We start from the raw sequence: 25,768 nt of genomic DNA, 5'->3' as shown, positions 1-25,768 counted from the left end.
AGTCTGCTTGCCTTCCTTATTTAATGGAGAGATTTAAGGTCATGAACGAGGAAGTAAAGATTGTGAAGCTGCACACTTGCAAGCTCAGATGGTTCTAAGATCAAATTGGATGAAACCGAATTTCGAAATAAATCTGCAACATTTGACCCTGGCCATGGACCCAGATCTGAAGATGGCAGTTGTGGAGGATTTAGATAGGTCTGCTAAGAGGAGAGAGTTCTATCAAAGGGTGCGAAAGGTTTGGAATCGACAGTATCTTCTATGCGATCCTCCAGGCACGGGTAAATTGTCCCTAATAGCTCCCATGGTCTCATCACTCTGCTACTCCACAAGAAAGCAGACGAAGAGGTTGGGACAAAGACAATGATGCAGGTGCAGTGTGTGGAGGAAAACTGACAGACCACCTCTGGAAGAAGAAGCGGCCTAGTTTTCAAGTAGTGTAGTTTGCTTTTCATGAAAAAAAAAAAACCAGTTCAACCTTTTCTTAGTGGTTTCCTAAGTTAATCAAAGAACAAACTTTTACACGTATTGAAAGGAAAAGCAACATTCTTGAAGAAATATGGGAGAAATTAGTTGACGGTTAGCATTATCAAAACAACTTTCCAGGAAAAAAAGCTATAATCAACTTTAACTAAAGAGAACTTTCATTCGGGAACCATACTATTCAATGTATTTTAAAGTTAACAAAGGTTCAAGCAAATGTTTATTCCATATGAACTAAAGGGATGAAAACATTGGTACTACTGTACAAGCAACTGTTTGTCGCATATGAACTAAGGTAACTTTTTATTACATGCTATTCAAAACTCATAATGAACAAAACCTTGATTGGAAGAAATACAGTTTGCAACTTGGGTGTACACTGCAAGGATGACCTTTGCCACCTTTGCAAACTCTTTACCGCAGATTTTCAAGCTCTCATGACTGAAGTTCTGATGCAACAGTCTTTTTAGCTCTTCCACAACTTCAAGAGCTTGTTTCATCTTCATATTAAATCCAGATCAAGTCGTACTTGAGTTCCAAAGCTTCTTTGCAAAGCATGGGATAAAAAAGTCCAGGTGGACTCTTTCTCAGCTTTCATCTAGTTCTCTTGACTACATTCACTGAGGAGTTATTCCAGGAACAAAAGGAACAGCTGGCTTTTTCTTCCTCGTTTTCTCCACCAATACAGCTTGAGTTGTAAGAACCACCCCAGCAATGGAGACTGCAATTTGAAGGGCACATCTTGAAACCCTACAAGGATCTATAACTCCTGCATCTGGAAGATCTTCATAGCTGCCATTCATTGCATTGTACCCAACTCTCCAATCACAACTTTTCGTCTTCTCCACAACAACTTCTCCATCATCCCCTGCATTAGTTGCAATTGATTTTGCAGGAGCAAGTAGAGCCTGCAGTTCAGACATTGAAAGATCTTCTTACTTGCATAAAAAAAGGTACAAGCCTACAAGGCACAACTGAATATAACACAAAAACAAAAATAACAACAAACGTGTCCATGTCTGCATGTGTGTGCATGCACGTTAATAATGTGCCAGTTTGTGTGTGCGAGTCAAGGAAAGAAATGGAGACCCCCACCTTTGCCACAAGGTCAGCACCTATCTGCTCATCTGTATCTTCCATAGAATTCTTTATGACAGGAATGAATTCGGACAGATGTACATATGTTGCGCCACCACCAGGCACCACCCCTTCCTCCATAGCAGCAAATGTAGCATTCTTTGCATCCTCAATTCTGAGTTTGCGATCTTCAAGTTCCACCTCAGTATGTGCTCCTACCTAAGGGACAGGTACACCAATTAATAATAAAGTAATGATAAAAATAGAAAGAAAAAAAAGTTGAGAAAAAAAACATTAGTTGAAAAGATTCACTAAATTTTCTATAGAGGTTAAAAGAAGGCCAACAAACAATAAGCTTTGTCCAGTTTGCAGCACAAATGAACAATCATATAGGAATGAAAAAGAACACTAAAAAACGCATATGAATAAATTAAAAAAAAAAACATTTTCTACACACATGATATCAGATATTGTAGCTCTTTCATATCACAGACCTTAATTATGGCAACTCCACCGCAAAGTTTGGCAATTCTTTCAGAGAGCTTTCTCGACAGGTATGCATTTTCTGTTTCTGCCAGATCCTTCTTGATCTGCAATATTCTTGCCTGAATCTCGGCTTTAGTAGAAGGGTCAGCAACTATTGTTGTTGAATTACTTGTTATTGTCACTCTTCTTGCAACTCCAAGTTGATCTGATGTTGCACTTTCAAGGGTCAGACCAAAATCTCCAGAGAGAAAATCAGCACCTGAAAGTTGCAATGCAAATTATTTTCTTATGAGAAGAAGCATAACAAATAGTGTTATATTTTCATGCAGAAATGTTAGTAGTCTGACACGTCGTTTTATAGACCTTAATAGCAGCTATGGAAGTTGAGGTGAATAACTTGATCTTCCTGTTTTCTTGAAAGGTCTTTTTTATTTGGGGTTTTTATTGAACTCTCTTAAAATCTTTGTAACTAGCAGATTAATATTTTTGATAAATAAAACTTATGTAATCATCAAATGCCATGTTAGTAAATGGTGCTTGCATCAAATTCTCTCATAATTATACAGCTGGATGTGTGTAAGAAAGACGGCTAAAGGTTGGCATATACTAAATATGTTTACCTGTCATGAGTGCAATATCTTGCAAAAGAGCTTTCTTTCCCTCTCCAAATCCAGGACATTTAACAACAGCAACATTAAGTAAACCCTGCATTTTGTTCACCACTAATGTTTCCAGAACTTGCTTTGAGATATCCTCTGCAATGATTAGCAGCGGGATACTCAATTGGGTTGTCTTTTCCAGTAAAGGAACAATTTCTTTAACAGTAGAAATCTTTTGATCAGTTACTAGGACCTTAGCTTTGTCAAACTCCACAACAGATCTTTCCTGGTTGGTAATGAAGTGGGAGGACATGTACCCCTTGTCAAACTGTACTGGACAAAAAATAAAAGATTCAATGCATGCATAAGAATGGGTACGAAGAGATACTCGAAAGATGTACAAACCACAAACCAATTCACTTGAAATATTTGTTGTTTAAACAAGACTTCTAACAGAAATTAAAGAAATAAAACAATCAACCAGAACCTAACTCTAGCTCTAGTATGAGATTTCCTTTGTGATATTTAACATTTAAAAATTATCTATAGGACTTCAAAAAGAGCTACATATATATATGTGTGTGTGTGTGTGTGTGTGTTGCCATCTGATCATTTCCTTATGAAAATTCCCATCATCAGAATAGTTCAATTTTTAATTCATAGGTTTATAGACTTTGTCATCTTTTTTACTGGGAGAAAATCATTTTAATTACCTTCAGTCCTTCTTCAACTAAAATAGACGTTTCAAATGATGAGGATGACTCAATTGAGATTACTCCATCAGGGCCAATCTTATCAATAGCTTCAGCAATCAAGTTCCCTATGAATTCATCATTTCCAGCAGAAATTGAGGCCACAGCTGCAAAAAGGGGAAAACGCTATAAATATTGTACTGTATCTAAAAGAAATAAGAGAAATTAAAGAACGCTTGAAAAGTGATTCCAATCTAATGTAATTTGAATGACAAGAAATGATCACCTTTAATATCTTTCCTTCCTTTTACTGGAAGACTCTTCTTCTTCAAGACCTTGACCAATTCATTCACAGTCTTATCCATTCCTTTCTTCAAAGAAATTGGGTTTGCTCCAAAAGCTACTGCCAACAGTCCACCTTTGATCATTTCTCTTGTCAAAATGATTGCTGTGGTGGTACCATCACCAGCCAAACTATTCATTTTACTTGCAACCTGCAAGTAAGACAGTAAAGATCTAAAAGTTATAAATTTATGCTCGGAAATGCACCAACATAAGCTTCTGTAAGATAACTATCTAGCAACTATGTATGACCTCTTGGATTAGCATTGCTCCGACGTTCTCAATTGTATCTGATAGCTCTATGGATTGAACAATTGTTACACCATCATTAATCACTTTCAGTGTTTCAGACTCAGAAAGAACAACATTACGTCCTGCATGTTTCACTTAAGATCAATCAACAATGCTCGTGTAAATGGAATCACCACTTAATTATTTACAAAAGTCTAAACCCAAAAACAATTTGCATTATTCTCAATTTGGTGCATTTTTTAGTTTCATATCACATAGCATCGCCAATAAGATTCACGTAGGCCTCAATTTGTCTCATATGTGAAACACTTCCAAGTCCTTGGAATAGTATGTGTCATGATTATTCCAGATAAGCTGAAGGGTCGACCAACTAAATCAACTATGAATCTTTTTGGTATGACAACAAACCAACATTTAGCAAAACCATGCAATTAAATGGTCAGCCTCCAACTAAAGAAAGAAAGGTACACTGACTGAATTCAAAAAGTCTACTACAACTTCTAACATATGGCAACAAACAATCACGACTCTTTGTATGTCATGCAACAACTGAGCAACTTCATTTACTTGGGTCTCTACTAGTACAAGATAAGAAAATACATCATAATAGATTAGAAGACAATATGCTTTGGAAAGAGTTAATAATGAAAAAAGATGAAAAGCCAGATACCTTTAGGTCCTAAGGTCAGAGAAACAGCATCAGCAAGCTTATCTATCCCAGCTTGTAAGGCCTCCCTGCTTTCTGTACCAAAAGATATCTTCTTTGGGCCTGCTCTGACCACAAGACTCCTCAAAGCCTGTGGTCTTCTGCAAAACCCAGGTGCTCGTTGCTTCACAAAAAGGCTCTGCAGCTGCAATACAAACCATTAGCCCAAATCGATAATAAACACAGAGAGAGAGAGAGAGAGAGAGAGAGAGAGAGAGAGAGAGAGAGAGAGAGCGAGAGAGAGAGACTTACAGAGAAGAGAGGTTTGTGAAAGAAGAGTTGAGCGGAAGTGAAGGAGACAGACATTTCTATTGCTGGCTGAACAAGGTTTTGGGGGTTTAGGACGAGTTTCTTGAATTTTGAAGGTTTTTTTTCCTGGAAAATTTTGAGGGGTATGAATACGCCAATTTAGTGGCGTATCCCGTATTGGATACTCGTTTGGATACGATACGCTTTGGACACGGTCAAGATACGCTGGGGACACGGTCAACCCAAGGTCAAGTCACGGCGGGGATTCTGTTGCAATTTAAAAAATAAAAACGCTATCTCAGAGGAGGAAGAGATTGAAGATGCTGAACAAAGAAGCCTCCGTTTGAAACTTTCCCGATTGAGAACCAGAGAGATTGAGAAAATAACCATAGAAGGGATAGAGAGAGAGAGAGAGAGAGCTGAACCCACCCACAATCACAGTTTCAACTGAAGCCTCTGCTTGAAACTTTCCCAATTGAATTTAAAAAAAGAGGCAAAAGGGAGGGAGAAGGTGAACCGGGGGAAAAGGGAGATGTGGAGGAGGGTTGCGATGTGAGAGAGAGAGAGGGAATGGGGAGGTGGGTCTGATGATACTTTGTTTTTTTGTTTTAGATAATTTTAAGTTTTTTTAATGATTTAAAGTATTATTGTACATTTTAACTACCATACCCCTTTTTGAAAGGGATGAAAAGTATAAGAAAATGGGTGAAAGTGAATGGCAGTTTCATTTCTTAAAATTGCTCATAAAAATATTTTTATTAAAAACTATTGTATTTAAAATATTGAATATATGAATTATTTTTTTAATATATATAAGTTTATTATTATTTTAATTGCCGTGTCACTGTGTCGTCGTATCACATTTCCGTGTCTCCATATCCGTGTCCGTGCAACATAGGTTTTAGGGGAATGACAGCTCGAACAAGTCTAGCCGAGTCATCGAATCGGCCAGATATTAGCCAACTTAGAGCCATTCCAGCAATTAGGGCTTGGGGGGGAAGGTGGGGAGAGCCCATTTTTTGTTTCTAGCGGCCCAGTTTTGCCTTGGCATGCTATGGGTCACACGGGACTGGGCTGGCCTGAAGGCAAGGCGAGCCCAAGCTCCAACCCGCGTTTTCGCTGAAGTAATCGTTGACGCCAGGCTAGCGTCAACCCTCGAGTTCAAATTTTTTTACCGTTGGCACGTTTGTTGCATAGGCCAACGGTAAAAAAAGTTTGAACGCACGCGTTGACGTATCTGCCAACTACTAGTAGCCACTTGGTGGCCTCTGGGGGCTCCGATTGCTTTTTGTCCTCTAATCCAACAGCAACCAATTTTTTTGCAATAAAATTATGAAAAAAATATCCAAAAATTAATGATTTTTTTCTTTCTATAAATACCAACAAATACTCTTCACTTTTAACACCAAATCCTCATACATTTTCTTCTCCTTCAACTATTATTCACTTTCTACTCAACATTTTATTCACTATCAAATTTTATTTTTCTTTATCATCTTATGGCTTCTTCTATCGAAACCGAAGGGCATGGAGCATCATGTAAGATATTTTGTTGTGTGAGTGTTGGGTCCAAATTATTCATTGTCTCGTCACGGGCAATGAGATGAAATTCTGTCATATGTGGAGAAAAATTCATACCAAATTTTGTGAAAGATCGAGTTCGATCCATACAGAAATGGCATTGTATACATGGAAAATTCTCAATAAAGAGTTAGGGAAATGGAGAGATGCCTTGGCAAAAGCGAAGGACAACCATAGAAGCGAGGAAAATCTTAGCAATTAGGTATAATATTTGTAATTTTCGTTTTATTAATTTTAATGTCCTATTTTTTGTTTTGTTTAAATGTTTCTTGCATTTTCAATATTTTGTTAATATTTTTTGCATTTCCAATTAGTGGAGTTGCTCTTAGAGGCCCTAAAATAAAGAACTTCCCTCAAAAGCCTAAAAGTCCTATGTAGCCTGTATAGTCATCGGATTCGGATCTTCTGCTATGATTTTCTCTGCTATGATTTGTTTTACTTTTAACCTTCATACGCCACCTCATTAAAATTTAATCTAAGGGATTAAAAATTGACACATCACCTAAAAACAAATTTCCAATTTACTCTTAATTAAAAAAGAAAAGAAAACCCTAACACCCCACTAACGGGATAGTTAACGTCTATCATGACTTTTATATAGTAGTAAGCGAAGTATCCCATTTTAAGGGAGGGGATGACACTTGGACTCACATGGATACGATAGATACTAGTACGAGATTATCAGATGTAATTTATCATCAAGGCCAGTTTCGTGCTGTTACTCAGAATGGTGAGCTTTTCTCAATAAATGTTAACAGTTACCCTGCAGATATCACTCGTACCGTAGGTAGCAGACCTTCACATGTCATTTTCAGGATCTCGGGAGCCGGTTTACAAGGTGCTGCTGTGTGATTTTGGGGACGATGGAGGACCCCAGTGGGTTGAGATTGAAAGTATAGGAACTGATGCTTTGTTCTTGGGTTGGAATGTATGCATGTCTGTCTCTGCTTCAGACTTTCCGGGGTGTCGTCCAAATTCCATATACTTCATTAATGCTGTAAAGTTTCCACATGTGGGTGCTTTCAACCTGGAAAACGGATCATTGGAAAGGCAATGCTGCTCAAGTCTTCCACAGGAGGAGGTTTGGTCAGTAATTTGGATTTTGCCTTCTGTGGTCCGACTATTTCGATGTGATTGCAGGAACAAGCACTGGTGGCCTTGCTTACTTGCTGCCCCAAAACTTCCCCCAGAAACAGTAATTAATGTTTGCAAGTTTTTTTATATTTTTTTTTTTTGAGGACCTTCCCTATTAAAAGGTACGATAACATATTAAACTCACACACTCAAAAATTATCAAAGTTCTAGAGCAGGACCAAAATACAATGGAACATATCTACGTAATGACTTGGTTGGGGAGAAACTTGGTGACAAAAAATTGCACCAGACCAGATATTAACTAACATTGTCATTCCCACATTTGACATAGAGTAGCTCCAGCCAACAATCTTGTCCAGCCATGAGGTTGCCCCTCTTACTTTGAATTTAACCCATCATATCACTTCTTTGCTTAATTTTCTTTTTGATCATTAGTTTAATATGTCACTTTTACTGTTTGTTATTTGTTAATTACTCTGTTTAAATTATGTGCTTTTCTTGGGTGGTTAGGTGAAACATAAGCGATTCTTCGATGCTAAACTCTCAGACACATATATATGCATTGCAACCTCAAGTCGTATCATGGGAGATGGATATTTAGTGCCACCTGTTTTTATACGAGGATAGAGAACAAGTACCATTATAATTGGCCGCAAAAAAACATACAAATTAAAATTTTATTAACAAATGTTATTTTCCTACGTCTAAAATTTTAAAAAGAAATCACAACATGTGACTAACAATATCAATTTGACTTAGAGAAGGAAGGAAAAGGTTGAACTCTTAACAACTAGCAACTAGTTTAGTGATGCTCATCTTCACAATATCCAAATTTGAATCTCCACCCCCATCGATTAAAAGAAAAAACACTTTTAGTGGGGTTTGAACTCTTTGATTTCCAAAAGGATAAAAGCAAATCTTTTGGATATTGATATACTATGGGTTCGGATTGAGACTTCAAATTAAACTAGGATTGAGACGCTTTATGTGATAGTTTTCTACGCGGTTTAAATTAGGACTGTTGGGACTACTTCTGTATAAAATGCCAAAGTCTAGGCCTGCAAATACGTACAAGTTGTGCAACTATTGATATTTCGAGTGTGAGGAAATTAACGAGCACTATATATGGAGGCAATATCATCAACCTTTGATTCCGGTTGGGCATGGCTCCCAAGCCACGTTCTAGATTTGATACTAGATAAGTTGATACCAATCTCCGATTACATTCGGTTTGGCGTGGTTTGCAAGCGTTGACGATCAGTAGCTTTGTATCAGAAGCAGCATCGCCTCCAATCATGTCACAAACAGCTTCCTATGCTGATCATCCCCCGCAACCGCTGTGGAAGAGGTTCCTTGTACGGTGCCACACAGGGAAAGGCATACAGCTTTGAGTTGCCACAACATGGGCCTAAGTATAATAATCACAATAGCTACGGGTGCTGTAGTTCTTGCCATATGGTTGGTTGGCTTATATGGGTGGTGAATTTTTGGTCCTAACCCTCTTCAACCCTTTTACAGGAGGTACCATTCGTCTTCCACCAGTCAAAGAAGTCCCAGATATACACGAAGATATGGATTTTTTTTTGGGTTCCATCCTTTACAGGGTTGCATTGTCTGCTGACCCATCTTTGTCTCCTAATGGTTTTGAAGCTCTAATAGTCTACCGTACCAGTGATTCTCCAGTAATCCAAGTAGCCCATTATAAGGCAGGGGATGTTACTTGGACTCGCATAGATGCGATGACGATATTATCGGATGTAATTTATTATAAAGGCCAGTTTCTGGTTGTTACTAGCAGTGGTGGGCTTTTGTCAGTTAATGTTAACAGTGACCTAGCAACTACTACTTGGTGTATCAGATCTACCAGAGCTTCACCTTCACACACTATTACTCATTATTCCTTTGTCGAATCGTCACGTGAAGACCTATTGCTCGTGGAGAAGTCCTATTCCAGATCTTGGGATCTGGCTTACAAGGTGTGGTGTGCTTATGGGGATGATGGAGGAACCCAATGGGTTGAGACTGAGAGTATAGGAACTGATGCTTTGTTCTTGGATTGGAATGTATCTATGTCTGTCTCTGCTTTAGACTTTTCGGAGTGTCGTCCAAATTCCATCTACTTCCTTGATTCTGTAGATGGGTTTCCACAGCTGCGTGTCTTCAACTTGGAAAACGGAAATGTGGAAAATTTTTGTGTTTTACATGATCCCAGCGAAAAGTGTCTTCTACTGGAGCCCAAGCGAACAGGAATTTGGATTTTACCCACTATGGTATGAGGAGATTATGGGGTTTCACTTTTCTTCTTTACTTCTCCGTGTGATAAATTATGTAACCTCACATTTTCTATTGGAAAATGTCCATTTCATATAAGTTTTTCAAATTGTGTTTCTAAAGTCCATTTCATATAATTTTTTTTTTAAAAAATAATAATAATAATTTGGGTTCCTATATTTGTTATAATTGTGAATCTCTCATAAAAATAATACGTCTAAATAGGGCATTTGGTTTTAATCTATATATATATATATATATATATATATATAAAGCAAAAGGCAGAGAATGGTGAAACATTCAAAATACCATAAAATGCCATTGGTTAATTTAAATATTAAGAATTGAAATTATTAATTAAATGAGGATAAGGTAAATTCACATTTTTTCATATTAAAAAAATTAAAATTAAAAACAAAATCAAATAATAAGTCCCACTTTTATGAAACATAACTAACTATGTTATCTTTTCTTAATTCTAAAAATAAAATAAAAAATAAAAAAGAAAACCAATTGGCACGTGCACGAGCATGTGCCAAGGGGCTAGTTAGTGTTTTAAGCCCGGGCCATCTCTCTAGTTTTTTTTTCAATTTTCCTTCTCAAACCCTAAGGCCAAGAGCCGTCTTCTAACCCTCTCTCTCGCTCACACAAAACCCTCAACCTCTCTTCTTCTTCAACCCTCATCTCTTTCTCTCTTGCTCGTAGCACCATCATCATCTCCCCACCCCCACATCTGAGCCACATCATCACCTCGTCCCTGACCTTGGAGATTCCAAAATGACCTTTTATTTAATCCAGGTCAGACCCCTTCCAGACCCGCTCAGGCCGCCTAACTCCCTGGCGCCTACCCGGTGAAATTGCGCTGCTGTCCTCCACCCCTTCCAGACCCACTAGGCCGCCTAGCCAGTGGCGGACCTAAAATTTTTTTAGCGGAGGTGCAAAATTAATTGAGTATGAAAAATGGTTTTTCAGAATAATCATTTTCTCAAGATAATTTTTGGCGGCTTTTATTCCTTACACATCAAATAAGAAAACTTGATTTTATAGGATTTTAGTATGAAGTATATATTGACTTAATGAGCCATTATTTTTAGCCTAAATCGTATTTTGCACTAAAACCGATTTTTCATATTTTGATTTGGTAGGAATTTGATTTTTTAGTATTTTTATTTGAATCCAAATGGGGGGTTGTAAACACGAATTTCCTGCGACAAATGAGACAAGAACACGTGTACAAAATAATATTGTATTAATGAAATTTAGGGTTACAATCTCAGTATTGAATCCTCTGATTCGATCTCCAAGGTGTTTAAAGAAAATATGTGTTTGATACAAGGGTCGTAGAGACTTGATCTTGATCAAACGGGTAACACGAAGCTTGTTTAGTGTTTGGGATTTTTCTATGGTGAAGGAACCGGCACGTATTTGTTGTGCTTGGTGGCTCTTCCAAAGTAGGGTGAAGAATGCAGAGAGTTTTCTGTTTCTTCTGAGTGCTAGGTTTTTTCTCTGACCCTTCTTTCGTCTTGAGGCCTCCTATTTATAGGCTTTTGTAGGATGCTTGACCCAAATAACTTTCCCTATTTAAAACCTTGTTTTGTGGGATTTTGATTTGATTTAAATCAATTCCCATAATCTGGCAATTTAACCAGATTATCTTCAATTGATTGACCTAATTAATATTTGATTTAAATCAAAGTCAATCACATAAGATTCTTTCCCTTAATTTTGTCTTCATCTTGAACCGTTTGATGCACTCCGTCGGATGTCGCCACGCGTCAATTTTTTGACAACTAATTCGATTTTGATGAGTCATACACCACATGTGCGAATTATGAGGCCCACAGTTCAATCCACTGAACCCTAATTATTTTCTCGTCCAATGGAATTTATTTCACCAAAATTTCTTTGTCTACAGGGGTACTTCCTTATTTACATTGTAAACTTAAGTAAATGGAGTAATATAAAAATAAATTAAAGTAAAAGGACAAAGACATTTACTTAAATGTTGAAAATGGAAATAAGGTAATCTGTACACCAGTTGAGCAAAGGGGCAGTTTGAAGCACCTACAATGGTTTTTTCGGCGAAGGGAGGTGCAGCTGCACCTCCTTGCGCCTTAATGGATTCGCCTCTTCGCCTAGCGCCAATTTTTTGAACACAAAATGAAAAACAAGTATAACTTTGCACTCTTTGACCTCAATCATGCACTATTTGGCACTAACCCTCTTGAACCCCTCTACCCGGCATAACATTTGCCTTCCACCCTTTCAAAGACCCCGAATCCCTGGATATTCCTTAGGATTATTTCTGCATTTCCATGGTTGTATTGTCAGCTGACCCTTCTTTGTTTCCTAATGATTTTGAAGCTTTGATGTAATGAGTCAAGTCAGCTTGTTATACTTTTGGAGCTTTCTAAAACTTCATATTGAACCATATTGAATTCTTAAGTTGAATTTGATCATATCGAACCACTTAAGGAAGAAAATCCATAATCTTTCATTGGTTTTGCTGGAATCTGAGAATATTCTACTTTGTAACCAAGGGGGATAAATATTTATTCAAAATGTCATGGCCAAAGAAAAGCCTCTCCATTCCTCATAAATTGTCAATGAAATCCAACCCAAAGCCAGACCTTAAATAATCATATCTAGCACACTATGGAAGAGGCCTTATCTCTAGTTTCAGACTGGGCATGGCTCCCAGCAGCAAACGCAACAACGAACAAATGCGTGGATTGTATAGTGTCACACAAGGTACGACTTACAGCTTTGACTTGCATGCGCTGTACAACAAGAGGTGATGCGGTTCTTGTTGTGCGGAAGCGTCAACCAACTGCGAGTGAAAAATAACAACAGGCAGGAGAAAAATAGAACAAAATAATCAACAAGAACAACACCAAGATTTATACTGGTTCGGCAATTGCCTACATCCAGTTTGGAGACGACGGAGTATTCCACTATAATCAATGAGAGAATACAATAGTGTTTAACCACTCAGAAAACCCAAGCCCCAAATATACCCAAGCTCACACACTCAAGAATATAAAGGGGATACAAATTGAGTACAATTTAGAGAGGGAAAAATAATCAACAAAAGCTTAGTTGCCCAAACTATTATTTTTCTCTCTCCCAACTTCTCTCTTCTCTCATCAACTCTCGGTGCTTTCCGCTCTTCCTTTTTCCCAAATGCATGTTCCCTTTTATAAGCCAAACATTTGCTCTTCAACCACCCAACGGCAAAAGCAAAAACGCACAAGTCAAAAGGTAAAAGTAAGCCATCAATGCTAGCCATCAATTTGTCTCCAATTTGTCTGCTAGCCGAAAGCAGTTTTGCTTTTGACTAATTTTTTGAGCCAATCATCAACAATCTCCACCTTGGCTCAAAACCTCGAAGCAACACTCTCAATGGTCGTCTCCCAATCCCCCATGGGGCAATCAACAAACTTTACAAATGCCAATTAAGTCTAAGCAATGCTTAAACTTGAGCAACGAAACTGGCTTTGTCAACATATCCGCAGGATTCTCAGCAGTCCCAATCTTCTGAAGAAGAATATCTCCCTCTTCAATAATGGGAAGTGCATATGCCACAATATCAGTAAACCGAGCAGGCTTTCGAATTTCCCTTCTCGATCTTCTGGTTGCAATAGAATCTTGTTGCTGTGGAGGCTCTTGGGTAGGTGCCTCCTCTTCATCATCGTCGTCCTCATCATCAGAATCAACTGTAGGACTAGTGTCTGTAGTATCAGACCTTACTGGAACAACTGGAGTTTTCAGTAACTCCACCTGCTTTGAACTACTCATGGTCTTAGTCGCTTCAATTTCACCTTCATGCTTGTTCTGATTTACCATAGCAGCCTCATCAAAAGTCACATCTCTGCTTACAACAAATTTCTTCTCATCTGGACACCAAAGTCGGTATCCCTTCACGCCAGTGCTAAATCCCATAAATAGAACTTTCTTTGCTCTTGGATCTAACTTGCTTTCCTTGACATGATAGTAAGCAGGACAACCAAATATGTGTAAATATTTGTAATCAGTACAAGGTTTACCAGACCATACCTCCATGGGCGTTTTGCCCTCATTCGCAGCAGCAGGCAACCGATTAATGAGATGGCTTGCATAAGTAATCGCCTCAGCCCAAAACACCTTGCCTAAACCAGCATTAGACAACATACACCGAACTTTCTCAAGCAAAGTACGGTTCATGAGCTCTGCCACTCCATTCTGTTGCGGTGTCTCCCTAACCGTGAAGTGCCTCACAATACCCTCATCTTGACAAACTTTCAAGAAAGGATCAGACTTATATTCACCACCATTGTCTGATCTGAGAGTCTTGATCTTTCGACCGCTTTGCGTTTCAATCATCTTTTTCCACTTCAGGAATATCTTCAAGACTTCATCTTTACGCTTCATGGTGTACACCCATATTCTTCTAGAGAAGTCATCAACAAAGGAGACAAAATAATGGCTACCTCCCCAAGATGCATTATTGGAGGGTCCCCAAACATCAGTGTGAACATAATCTAGAATGCCCTTAGTGTGGTGAATAGCAGTGCCAAATTTCACTCTAGTTTGCTTACCCACCACACAATGTTCACAGAATTCCAATTTGCATGCCTTCGCACCTTTCAATAAGCCTTGCTTCACCAATCCTTGCAAGGCTTTTTCACCAGCATGCCCAAGACGCATATGCCATAACCTTGTGGTGTCTGTGCTATTTGCGTCAGCAGCTTCGGTGACAGCTGCTCCACCAATAACTGTACTCCCCTGTAAGAAATACAAGTTATTTCGTCTTGTACCTTTCATCACCACCAGTGCCCCGTACACAGCTTTAAGAACTCCACCCTCCATGGTGATCTTGAGACCCTTGGATTCCAAAGCGCCCAATGAGATGAGATTCTTCTTCATATCCGGTACATACCGGACATCACTCAATTCTCTGACTGTTCCATCATGTAGCTTCAAACAGATTTTGCCTATCCCTTGTGTTTTGCAGGCATTATTATTGCCCATCAAAACAACTCCATCATCCAGCTCCTCGAAGCTAGAAAACCGTTCCCGAATGGGACACATATGATAGGTGCAACCTGAATCCAAAATCCACTCAGTTGAGTGACCATCAGCAGATGAACTAGCCAAAGCAAACTCGAAATCAACATCTCCATATTTTGCAACATTTGCTTCAGAACCGGCTTTCTCCTTCTCTTTGTTCTTCAATTTGGGGCAGTCTTTCTTCCAATGACCCTTTTGGCGACAAAAGGCACATTCATCTTTAGCAGGAAACTTCCCTCGTGACTTTTCCCGCTTCCCAGATTTTCTTTCCTCTGTTCGACCCCTTGCAACGAGTGCCTCAGTTTGTGAATTTTGAGTCTTCTGTTCCTTTTTACGACACTCATGATTCACCAATGCCGCAGACACCTCATCCAGTTTCACCTCGGATTTTCCATACAACAAAGTAGTTGTCAAATGATCATAATCATCAGGCAATGAATTTAACAAACATAGTGCCTTATCCTCATCAGGAATTATCACATCAAGATTTGCTAAATCAGCCAGTATTTTATTATAATCATTGAGGTGTTCATGCATAGAAATACCTGAACGATATTGAAATCGGAAGAGTCGTTTCTTCAAGAAGAGCCGATTTTCTGCGCTCTTGGTCATATACTTCTCCTCCAATTTCATCCATAACTTCTTAGTAGAAGTTTCCTTCATATACGGGTATTTCAACTCCTTATCAAGGAACGATCGAATAGTGGCACAAGCATGGAGATTAATTCGAGTCCACTGCTTGTCATCAATATCTTCTGGTTTATCCTCCAGAACCATATTCAACTCTTGTTGATACAACACATCCATAACTTCACATTGCCACATACCAAAATTATTGGAGCCATTAAATTTATCAACCTCTAACCTTGTAGTGGCAATTGGATGTCTATTGGATGTAGGTGCCGACGACGACGATGCCGATTCCAAAATTTCAACTTTTTCTCCAGCCATCAAATCTGCCCGGCACTATTCACGTGCACTATTCACCCGTCACTGTAGCACCGACAGATTTTTCACTCCCACGAAACCCCAGTCGAAAAACTGGAGCTCTGATACCACTTGTTGTGCGGAAGCGTCAACCAACTGCGAGTGAAAAATAAATAACAACAAGAACAACACCAAGATTTATACTGGTTCGGCAATTGCCTACATCCAGTTTGGAGACGACGGAGTATTCCACTATAATCAATGAGAGAATACAATAGTGTTTAACCACTCAGAAAACCCAAGCCCCAAATATACCCAAGCTCACACACTCAAGAATATAAAGGGGATATAAATTGAGTACAATTTAGAGAGGGAAAAATAATCAACAAAAGCTTAGTTGCCCAAACTATTATTTTTCTCTCTCCCAACTTCTCTCTTCTCTCATCAACTCTCGGTGCTTTCCGCTCTTCCTTTTTTCCAAATGCATGTTCCCTTTTATAAGCCAAACATTTGCTCTTCAACCACCCAACGGCAAAAGCAAAAACGCACAAGTCAAAAGGTAAAAGTAAGCCATCAATGCTAGCCATCAATTTGTCTCCAATTTGTCTGCTAGCCGAAAGCAGTTTTGCTTTTGACTAATTTTTTGAGCCAATCATCAACAGTTCTTCCCATGGTTGGTTGGCTTATGTGGATGACAACTTGGTAATAACACTCTTAAACCCTTTCACCGGACGTACCATTAGCCTTCCACCGGTCATGGAAGTCCCACCGGATTTTCTTAGATGTGATTACTACATTATGAAGGTTGTATTGTCTGCTGACCCAAGCTTGTTTGTTTCCCAGTGATATGAAGTGCTGGTAATCTATGATCATGCTGGAAAGAAAATAGCTCACACATTAAGTCAGGGGATGATGGTTGGGCTCAAATAGTCGTACCAACTGGGATCGGTTTCTGTGATGTAAATTATTATGAAGGCCAGTTTGTAGTTGTTAGTTTCGAAGGTCTGGTTTTTACGATCAATGTCAGCTGTGACTCAATATCTAAACCCCATATAAGAAAAGTGCTAGAACAGGCTTCACTAGTACACCTTACCTTGTCGAATCGTCCCGGGGAGATTTATTGCTCATTAGGAAGTTTGAACTCTTTGATTTTCTGTTACATAGGGTGACTATGAGCTTTAAGGTTTTCAAGCTGATATGTGCTTATGGAGATAGACCAGAAAGGGTTGAGGAGATTGAAAGTATTGGAAATTATGCTTTGTTTTTGTGTGAAACTGAATCCATGTGCGTCTGCTCTAGACTTCCCAGAGTATTGAGCTTTCATTTTGTCCTTATAGTTTAACTAAGGAAATCAAACAATACCCCTAAAGGAATCCACTAGAAAGTAAAAATAAAAATATCTAAATTTGATTAATAATATGATAAAAGACTACAAATACAGCTTAAATAGAAAACAAAAAAAACCCTAAAAAATTGTAAGAAACCATAGATTCTAATAATGTCCTTGACTAAGAAGAAAATAATTAAAATCCTAGTTAAATCATAATAGGAAAATAATATCCTACTTATTCACAAATTAATATACATCTTCCTAAGAAATCAAGCAATCCGAAAACTCCTTACGATATGCCTTTCTTCTTTTCCTGGCGCCATAATTGAGATGCTCAACCCACATTTGAAGCACATTTTTCTAATTTTGATTTTTTTTTCCTTTTTCTAAGTGCCCGTTTGGCATTGCTTATTTGGTGTGATAAGTAATTTTTTAAAAAATTTGAGAAGCCCAACCTATTTGGTAAACTATGAGAAAATCACATTGTTAAAAATTGCGGCGAGAGAAAGCTATAAGGGAAAACAGCTAATGAGGTACTTTCATTTTCTGATTATGAGGGAATCACTTTCGAATAGGCGCTAGGTTTAATGATTATGCGAAAATTAGTACCAACAACACTTTTAACAAAAAGTTTATCAAATGCCAAACTACTTTCTCTCACAGCAAATCTGATAGGGATTATTTTCACAGCACAACAATGTCAAAGTGGCCCTAAATGTCCTTCATAGGAACAAGCCAGTGATTTGTCGTATATCATATTATACCATAAATTGAAAATATTAGAAAATCTCATCCCCTCTAGTTTACACAATTGTTTGTTTGTTTTTTTTAAAAATTAAAAAAAGCCCTTCTTTCTTATATGGTTTAGGGTTCGTTGGAACTTGTATAGAAAGTGGAAAAGCTTGTAAACACTCGTATACCTAGGAAAACTATTTCCCCAGCTTTGTTTTCCACCATAAATCCAATCCAACAAATTGTCAATATATGGCAGAGGCAATATCATCAACCTTGGATTCTGACTTGGCATGGCTCCGAGGCAACGTTCTAGATTTGATACTAGAAAAGTTGATATCGATTTCCGACTTTATCTGGTTTGGCGCAGTTTGCAAGCTTTGAGAATCTGTACGTAGCTTTGGATATTGGAAGTGCAATTTTCTCAACTTTATCAGTATATGGATTGTTAAAAACAGGGCTTGTTTTATTCATCATGTATATCGGGAGTGCAACTTCGTAGCGGATAAATTAGCTGAATTGGGTTCATGTCTTAAGTTGGGTTTGTCAACCTTCCATGACCCTCCTGACAATATTAGACCCTTTCTTAGTAAAGATTTATTTGGAGTCTGTAGGCCTCGAGTCATTGTTTAATTTCTTTGTTGGGCGTTAGCCTCGTTTCTTCACCCAAATTTTTTTTGAAGAAATAGCTCTAGTCCAATGGACTAAAGGGGTATTTTAGCCCTAAACCTTAAAATGATACTAGCCTCTTGGCACGCATGTGCCAATTGGTTTTCTTCTTTTTTTTAAAATTAAGAAAAAATAACATGGGTAGTTATGTTTCATAAAAGTAAGACATATTATCTGATTTTGTTTTTAATTTTAATTTTTTTAATTTGAAAAAAAGTGAATTTACCATATTATCCTTATTTAATTAATAATTTCAATTCTTAATGTTTGAATTAACCAATGTCATTTTCTGGTATTTTGAATGTTTCACCATTCTCTGTCTTTTGTTTTATATATATAGATTACAAAATTGTATATTTAAAGAGTATTATTAGAATATTTTAAAAGTATAGCCACTCGGCTATACGCTTGAAATGTTAATATATTCGAATAAGAGTATAGCCCGTACGGCTATACTCTTTAAATATATTCGAACCGAACACGAAGCTTGCACTCGCGGACGACGGAGGTTGCAGTCGAAGTTTCGCTTCTCTATCAACTGAAGCTTCGATTTGTTTTCTTCGGTTTCAGCTGCTTCGTCCTCCGGGTTCGGCACCGAAAAAAGACCCAACCCGCCTAGGAGGCCCGCCCAACCGCCTAGCGCCCGCCTAGCCACAGAGGACGGAGGTTGCAGTCGAAGTTTCGCTTCTCCATCAACTCAAGCTTCGATTTGTTTTCTTCGGTTTCGGCTGCTTCATCCTCCGGGTTAGGCACTGAAAAAAGACCCAACCCGCCTAGGAGGCCCGCCCAGCAGCCTAGCGCTTGCCCAGCCGCCTAGGGCCCGCCTAGCCCCCTAGCGCCCGCCTAGCCTCCTAGCCGCCAGCCTAGGCCGATTTTTTAGAGTCTAAAGCACAAGATGCCGAGGATAGACTCAAAACGGTTGCCTCTCAGGCTCACAAGGTCATGCACTGATGTACTCAATCCATCTTTGGTCTATGGCTATGAATGTGTGATGTTATTAGTGTGGTGTTCATTTTGCCATTGGCTTCTTTCTCTTTGCTTTCAGATGGCTGACATTGTTACAGAGCAATGGATTCAAATTCAGCGGCTTTAAGATGCTCTTCATATTACGCAAGTAAGTTCTTTCTGCTTGAAACTGACGTCAGGTTCTCTATTTGCTAAATTCATAAGTTTTGTTGATTCACTAATATTTGCTAGTTTCTTCTTGGTTGGACCGCTTTTCATTCTTTGGATATTGCATTTCTGTTATAGATTTTGACATTTGATCATGCCCTCTTGTTTGCTGAGAGAAAAAAAAAAAAAAAAAAGAAGAAGAAGAAAGATTTGTTTCCTCCTCCTGTTGCATAGGAACCTAAAACAAACCCCCCAAAGAACAGAAAAAAAAAAAAAAAAAAAAAATTTGATATATTACACCGCCTCCAGTGAAAAATCTAATTCATTTAAGCATTTATATTTGTTCTTGTATCAGCATCTGTGTTTCTGTTGTGTGAACTCCACCTCAACTCCAAAGAAAACAAATATAAAAAAATTAGAGGGTGCATTTGCTAACGCATGGGTTGGGAATCTCTTAATTATATTGAACTTTTCAAACTGACTTCAAAAGCACCAGATTAACATACCAACATGAAATATCGTTTATGGAGCCTCCATTAGTGTAAAAGGACTGTGACTTCATTAGCTGAAAATGCTTTAGAAGAAGGATAGACCTCGAGTTCATTGACATCCCTTTCACTATAAAAACCAGGCTTTTAAGGTTGAGGCAATGACCCTTCAATTTTGAAACATAGCAAAGATTATTCAGCAAACATTTCCAATTTTGAAGGATTCAGGAGATGACAAATATTTTAATCTGATCTCTTAACAATTTGTGTCTAACAATGGCTAATATGCCGTTAGAGAAACAGAGATAGAGGTGTGCATATCACTGTGCTGGTTGTAACATTTGGCTAATATGTACCTACAGGAACTATGAACATGTCTGTTTTCTAACTGTCCAGCATTCAGTCCCATATAGCATGGCTGGTCTAACAGATGTTCTACAAATCGGTAATAACACTCTTAAATCCTTTCACTGGAAGTGCCATTCGCCTACCGCCAGTCACGAAAGTCCCACGGTTGTTTATTAGACCTGAAAGGTACATTAGGAAGGTTGTATTGTCTGCTGACCCTTATTTGTTTCCAAATGATTATGAATCTCTGGTAATCTATGATCATTCTGAAAAAATAGCCAATTTAAGGGGTGTTTCAACCAAAAAACAAAAGAAAAAGTCGGGGAAAAAAAAAGTCAGGGGAAAAAAAGAAGTCGGGGGATGATGGTTGGACTCACATAGCCACAGATAGTAGGAGCCAATTCTCTGATGTAATTCATTATAAAGGCCAGCTTCTAGTTGTTAGCTATGATGGATCGGTTTTTTCTATCAATGTCAACGATGCAACTACTGAACCTTATATAAACAAAGTGGTAAAACAGGCTCCACTATTTGGACTTGGACCTTACCTTGTCGAATCGTCCCGTGGAGAGCTATTGCTCATTATGAAGTTTGAAGGTTCTGATTTTCATCTTAGGATGACCGTGAGTGTTAAGGTTTTCAAACTGCTATGTGCTTGTGGGGATAGACCAGAATGCGTTGAGGAGATTGAGAGTATTGGCAGCGATGCTTTGTTTTTGGGTGAAGTTGAGTCCATGTGTGTGTAGACTTCCTGGGGTGTCAACCAAATTGCATATACTTCAGTACATCATATTGGGGAATAGCTGAACGGCCTCTTGACATGGCTGCCTTCAACTTGGCACCCAGAAGAATGGAAACCCATTATTTCTCCTCCAGTCGTTTAACCAAGAGGATGCCATCGTCAGTCTGGATTTTGCCCACCGTGGTGTTAAAGCCTTGAAGCGGAGGCATCAGACGTTAAACACAACTGCCACAGAAAATGTGATTCAAATTTATAAAAACATATGTATTTCCCATTACAATTGACTTTCAAGAAAATATGTTTCATATTATGCCTACTTCAACTTGTAGCTCTTTACCTCATTCTCAGCAATGAACATTTAAAAAATCCCACATCTACCACATCAAAGGACAGACCAAACAGGAGAACGACAAAACTGATCATTCATTATCCAGATAGAAATAACAATCCCAATAAATTGATTCCTCATGAGGAAGAAAAGCGGTGTAAGAGACAGAATAAATGTGGAAAGCTTAATTTGCACTTTTGACTACCCCTGTTACATTCTATGCACAAGCAACCCATTTTGTGAGGAGTGCCTGCTGCCATTGGCCTGGATCAATCAATGTGCATCTTCTTCTTCACAAAACTTGGTGTACTTTTCTGAGTCCATCAGCTTTTTCACTTCACCGCTATCACTTATCTCGACTTTAATTATCCATCCATCCTCATATGGGCTTGAGTTGACCTAGTACAGAAAAATGGATCAAACATTACCACAGGGAAAACATAAGGGGGTGTGGAATCTTTGATGTGTCTGTAATGAATTGATGTTCATAGAGGATGCATAATCCAACAAATTATGCAAAACTTCAGCAGTTGAAAGGAATTCCAAAAGCTGAAAGACTTTTGATGGTTTGGGACAACGCTTGAAGAGATAGTTACAAATTTCACAAAGGACCACAAACTTCAATTTAAGCCCACCTAATAGTTTATCCAAACACTGATTGTGTAAAAAATATTGGGGGTGGTTGAGCTTAAAACTGACATAATAATTTAATGACATTTTAACCATTAAAAGAAGAGATGAGTGTTTAACCATAAATAAGATACCTTTGTTTAGCCTTTCAATAGATTACCAAGTTGTCTTTTCATCAAAAAATGTTAGTTCTTAATTATGTTTCACTTACGCTACCATCTCCACAACTCTTAAATTACAAAAACTATACGTTCTCCACACTATCCAAATTCAGTCACACAAGTATTTATCAGCTAACCCCACCACTACCAAAAAAATTATGACTAATTATGAGATGGGAATTACTGACTTGAACAGAGAGAGAGAGATAGAGGCTCCATCTGTATGCAGTTATAACCAAGTCTAAGAGAAAATGCCACATGGAAGTCTACCACACATAAACCTTCCCATAATTCTTTAGAAAATTTTGAGTTGGTAATGGTATCATCATGTAACTGAAGGAAACACTGCCTCACTGTTAAGCACATAACTCTAGACAACTTATAAATTGTAGCACTTATTCTTAGGATTTCACTAAAAATAATGAACAGGACGTTAAGCCACTACAGATTTAATACAAAACTAATTTCAGGATGTCTTTGACTACATAATTGAAAAATTATTTCAACTTTATATAACTCGTGACATTAACAATAACCATTCTCAATTTGTTTCTACTTTGTTCTGGCCTGATATAAAGTAAGTCTTAGTTAAACAAAGACAAATAGCGAATTGTCTTTGTAATTCAGATATAAGGATACCAACGACAAAAGTAGGCAAAAAGCACAGAAACACACCCAGCTGGCCTGTCTTTATGCAAGTATCATAACAATCCTAAAAATAACATAAGCCAAGGGTACCTACCAAACCAGGGGAGTTGCCAAGCTCTTCATTGACTTCAATCACTTTTCCTGACACAGGAGAGTAAACATCACTTGTTGCCTTGACACTTTCAACCGCTCCAAAACCTTCACCCTGCTTCACAGCAGCCCCCACTTCAGGCAACTCAACATAAACAACATCACCTAAATGATCTTGAGCATGATCAGTTATTCCAACAGTTGCAGAGTTTCCATCGACTTTAACCCACTCATGAGAATCGGCATACTTAAGATCCTTCACAACTGCAAGTAAATGGAAATGTAAAAGATGAACCACCAGGAAGCTATGAATGTAACAAAATAAAAATTCACTAGTTCTGATAATATAATACCATCTATCAATACAATAATAACAACTTCCTTCTGAATTTGCGAACAGAACAATATTTCGAATTAGGTTCATATCTCATCAGATAATATTACTGGCCAAAACACTTTACAATACACTGAGTAAATAATAATCCCAAAGTTATACCATCTCAGATATTATTTGGCTTGGTTAAACAATTATAAGTCCATATCGAGACTTCATGTTCATGACACCCACTCTGAACTTGTTTTAAATGCAAGAGAAGAGACAGACAAGAAATCCCATTTTTTCATTCACAATGCACAGATATATTTATCTAGAGGCGACCTTGTAACTAGAACAAATGAAAATGAAAGCCTTGAACATGTATCTGTCAAAAACTAATGACAGTCACTCACAGCTGAAACTAAATTCTAGCCAAAGAGCAATAACTATACGATCATAATGCGCTGATTATTATACCTCACTGACATCAAATTTTGCAAAAGACGCAAAAACCCATTAATCTCTGGAAGATTAAATCCACAACCACATCATATCAAACCATTTGGCAAAAAGACGCACAACCCGTCAGGAAAAATCAGATCTTTAGTTGCAAAAGTTATAGATCAATCATTTTAACAAACCCAGAAATGAGATCCACATCTTCACCAATACCAAAACCAATGTCAGAAAAATCAGCTTCTTATCAATCTAAGCATTGAATATAAAAATTACCAACAAACCACGTTCAAAAGTATTCATCTTTGCAGAGATCATTGTGGAACACATAAAGCAAATCAATAAAAGAAAAGTAATCCAGGAAAAGAGGGAAGCGGTAGGTTTGAATTAGCTTACCAGAAGCAAACCCTCTGTGGGTCACTTGGATTCTGAGGTAGGAAGCAGCCCTTGAAGCCCACAGCAACCTTGAAGCCATTTGTGAATCCAACAGCACTACCACTCTGTTCCTCTCTTTATATATAAACTACACTCGTTCTCTTTTCTCTTTTATAGAGTGGGGTTGGTGGGTGTGGTTTTCTATTTGTTTCCACTTTCCCTATAATTAATTAGTCTAATTGGAAATAAATAGAAAATATTGAGCGAATATTTTGAGAAAATTTCTAGAAATTTAAAAAAGAAAAAGAAAAAGTTTGATATGAAGGATACGAGGTGGTGTGTCAATTTGTCAACAAACCCAATAAGGCCGAAGTTGGTGAGTGTCACTGTGGCAGAGTGATATTGTCGACTTATTATTTAAAGGACACGTCACATGTTAATGGAACTTCCATAAAACCATGGTCTATATGACACAAGTGGACATAATTTATAAATCTATTTTCATTTTATGCCACTTATGACTTTTTTTGCTTTTCCTTCCTCCCCAGTGTTGCACTTTTTTGTTACTTCATTGGGATTAAGAACGATTCCTTGCACGGATTAGTCTAAAACATCTGTAATACTACACTCACCACTTCCTTCTGTGAAATTTTCTTTTGTCGAATGATCTATCAATTCCTTGTTTTATCTTCAAATACAGTTCAAATTTGTTACATACTCTCAGGTGAACTCAAAATGTCTTTCTGCTGTTAGAAGATGGCTTCAGTCGAAGAAAACAATGATTAGTGACTGCATCATCGTTGTCCTGACCGAATCGACTTCCAAGTTGGTTAAGGGAATTGACAATCTAATAACATAACATTATTTTGTGTACCTTCTTATCTAATTTTACTTGTGGGCGTGTAAAAGCTCAGGCAAACATTGCATAGACAATCATAAAGTGCTTATCCTCCAGTGGTTGCAAACATGGAGCTACCTTTAGTAACGTAGAGATATGAAGCTTGAGCATCCCTTAATGGATAATGCTTTGTGATGATCCTGATGAAGAGATGGATGTTAACAGCATCCGTTATCGGATCCTGTTGTCTACAGCTGCAACCGTTGTAGTTTTTTTCTTTCACAAGTTGTGTGCTCGGTTTACCTACAGAGATAGGGCACCCCCTTCACCTAAAACACTTTCTGACTTTTCTGAACCTACTTCAGTGGCTTATGTATTCAAAATGCATGTGGTGATGCTTTTTGTTTCATTGTAGTATATGCCTAGTTTTTGACCTTCACATCCATTGTGCTTTGTTATCCAGCACAAGCAGCCCTACCTTTTCATTTGAAACAAAGGGTTAAAATACTTTCACCTACCACAGAAGGTAAAACACTTAAGTCACTTGCATCCCCATTCCCTTCTGTATTAATTTGTAGAGCATGAGGCATCAGAAGAATCAGTTTGTGATGTTTGTGAGAAAGAAAGAAAACCTAAGAGGGAGGGGTTCACTTGCAAATCTGGATCATTTCACTACAAGTTCCAATACTTCAGAT

At 38.0% G+C, this 25,768-nt stretch overlaps 3 protein-coding genes across 4 annotated transcripts; 1 reads left to right on the top strand and 2 right to left on the bottom strand.

The window, feature by feature from the left end:
* On the bottom strand, positions 643-23,086 carry LOC18779295 (chaperonin 60 subunit alpha 2, chloroplastic). 2 transcript variants are annotated; one of them, XM_020561421.1, is made up of 10 exons: positions 22,545-23,086; positions 4,890-5,305; positions 4,602-4,782; positions 3,932-4,053; positions 3,624-3,831; positions 3,359-3,504; positions 2,667-2,973; positions 2,055-2,305; positions 1,579-1,779; positions 643-1,391 (listed from the first exon to the last, which is right to left on the bottom strand). In XM_020561421.1, exons 2-10 carry the CDS (start codon positions 4,941-4,943, stop codon positions 1,101-1,103), a joined length of 1,761 nt encoding a protein of 586 aa, XP_020417010.1. In that variant the 5' UTR covers positions 4,944-5,305; positions 22,545-23,086; the 3' UTR covers positions 643-1,100. The 2 variants fall into 2 exon arrangements, with proteins under 2 accessions (XP_020417010.1, XP_007214015.2); XM_007213953.2 differs by lacking the exon at positions 22,545-23,086 and having other exon boundaries at positions 4,890-5,698.
* On the top strand, positions 9,035-9,838 carry LOC109948525 (probable F-box protein At1g65740). Its single transcript, XM_020561707.1, has one exon. The coding sequence runs from the start codon at positions 9,035-9,037 to the stop codon at positions 9,836-9,838; it is 804 nt and encodes a 267-aa protein (XP_020417296.1).
* On the bottom strand, positions 21,462-25,744 carry LOC18781505 (glycine cleavage system H protein 2, mitochondrial). Its single transcript, XM_007212127.2, has 3 exons — positions 24,257-25,744; positions 23,093-23,352; positions 21,462-21,958 (listed from the first exon to the last, which is right to left on the bottom strand). Exons 1-3 carry the CDS (start codon positions 24,333-24,335, stop codon positions 21,833-21,835), a joined length of 465 nt encoding a protein of 154 aa, XP_007212189.1. The 5' UTR covers positions 24,336-25,744; the 3' UTR covers positions 21,462-21,832.

This window comes from Prunus persica, chromosome G4 (assembly GCF_000346465.2).
Source record: "Prunus persica cultivar Lovell chromosome G4, Prunus_persica_NCBIv2, whole genome shotgun sequence".
In the NCBI taxonomy this organism is placed as follows: domain Eukaryota; kingdom Viridiplantae; phylum Streptophyta; class Magnoliopsida; order Rosales; family Rosaceae; genus Prunus; species Prunus persica.
Note: the sequence above shows the minus strand (reverse complement) of the source record. Positions and strands in the feature narration are given on the sequence as shown.

Excerpts from the sequence above, each read along its gene's own strand:
- LOC18779295 (XM_020561421.1), bottom strand. The coding sequence starts at position 4,943 with ATGTCTGTCTCCTTCACTTCCGCTCAACTCTTCTTTCACAAACCTCTC. Across the intron at positions 4,783-4,889 it reads TTCACAAACCTCTCTTCTCT|CTGCAGAGCCTTTTTGTGAA; the intron begins GTAAGTCTCTCT and ends TTTGTATTGCAG. Across the intron at positions 2,974-3,358 it reads TAGTTGAAGAAGGACTGAAG|TTTGACAAGGGGTACATGTC; the intron begins GTAATTAAAATG and ends TGTCCAGTACAG.
- LOC109948525 (XM_020561707.1), top strand. The coding sequence starts at position 9,035 with ATGGGTGGTGAATTTTTGGTCCTAACCCTCTTCAACCCTTTTACAGGA.
- LOC18781505 (XM_007212127.2), bottom strand. The coding sequence starts at position 24,335 with ATGGCTTCAAGGTTGCTGTGGGCTTCAAGGGCTGCTTCCTACCTCAGA. Across the intron at positions 23,353-24,256 it reads CCACAGAGGGTTTGCTTCTG|TTGTGAAGGATCTTAAGTAT; the intron begins GTAAGCTAATTC and ends ATTTACTTGCAG. Across the intron at positions 21,959-23,092 it reads TTGGCAACTCCCCTGGTTTG|GTCAACTCAAGCCCATATGA; the intron begins GTAGGTACCCTT and ends TTTCTGTACTAG.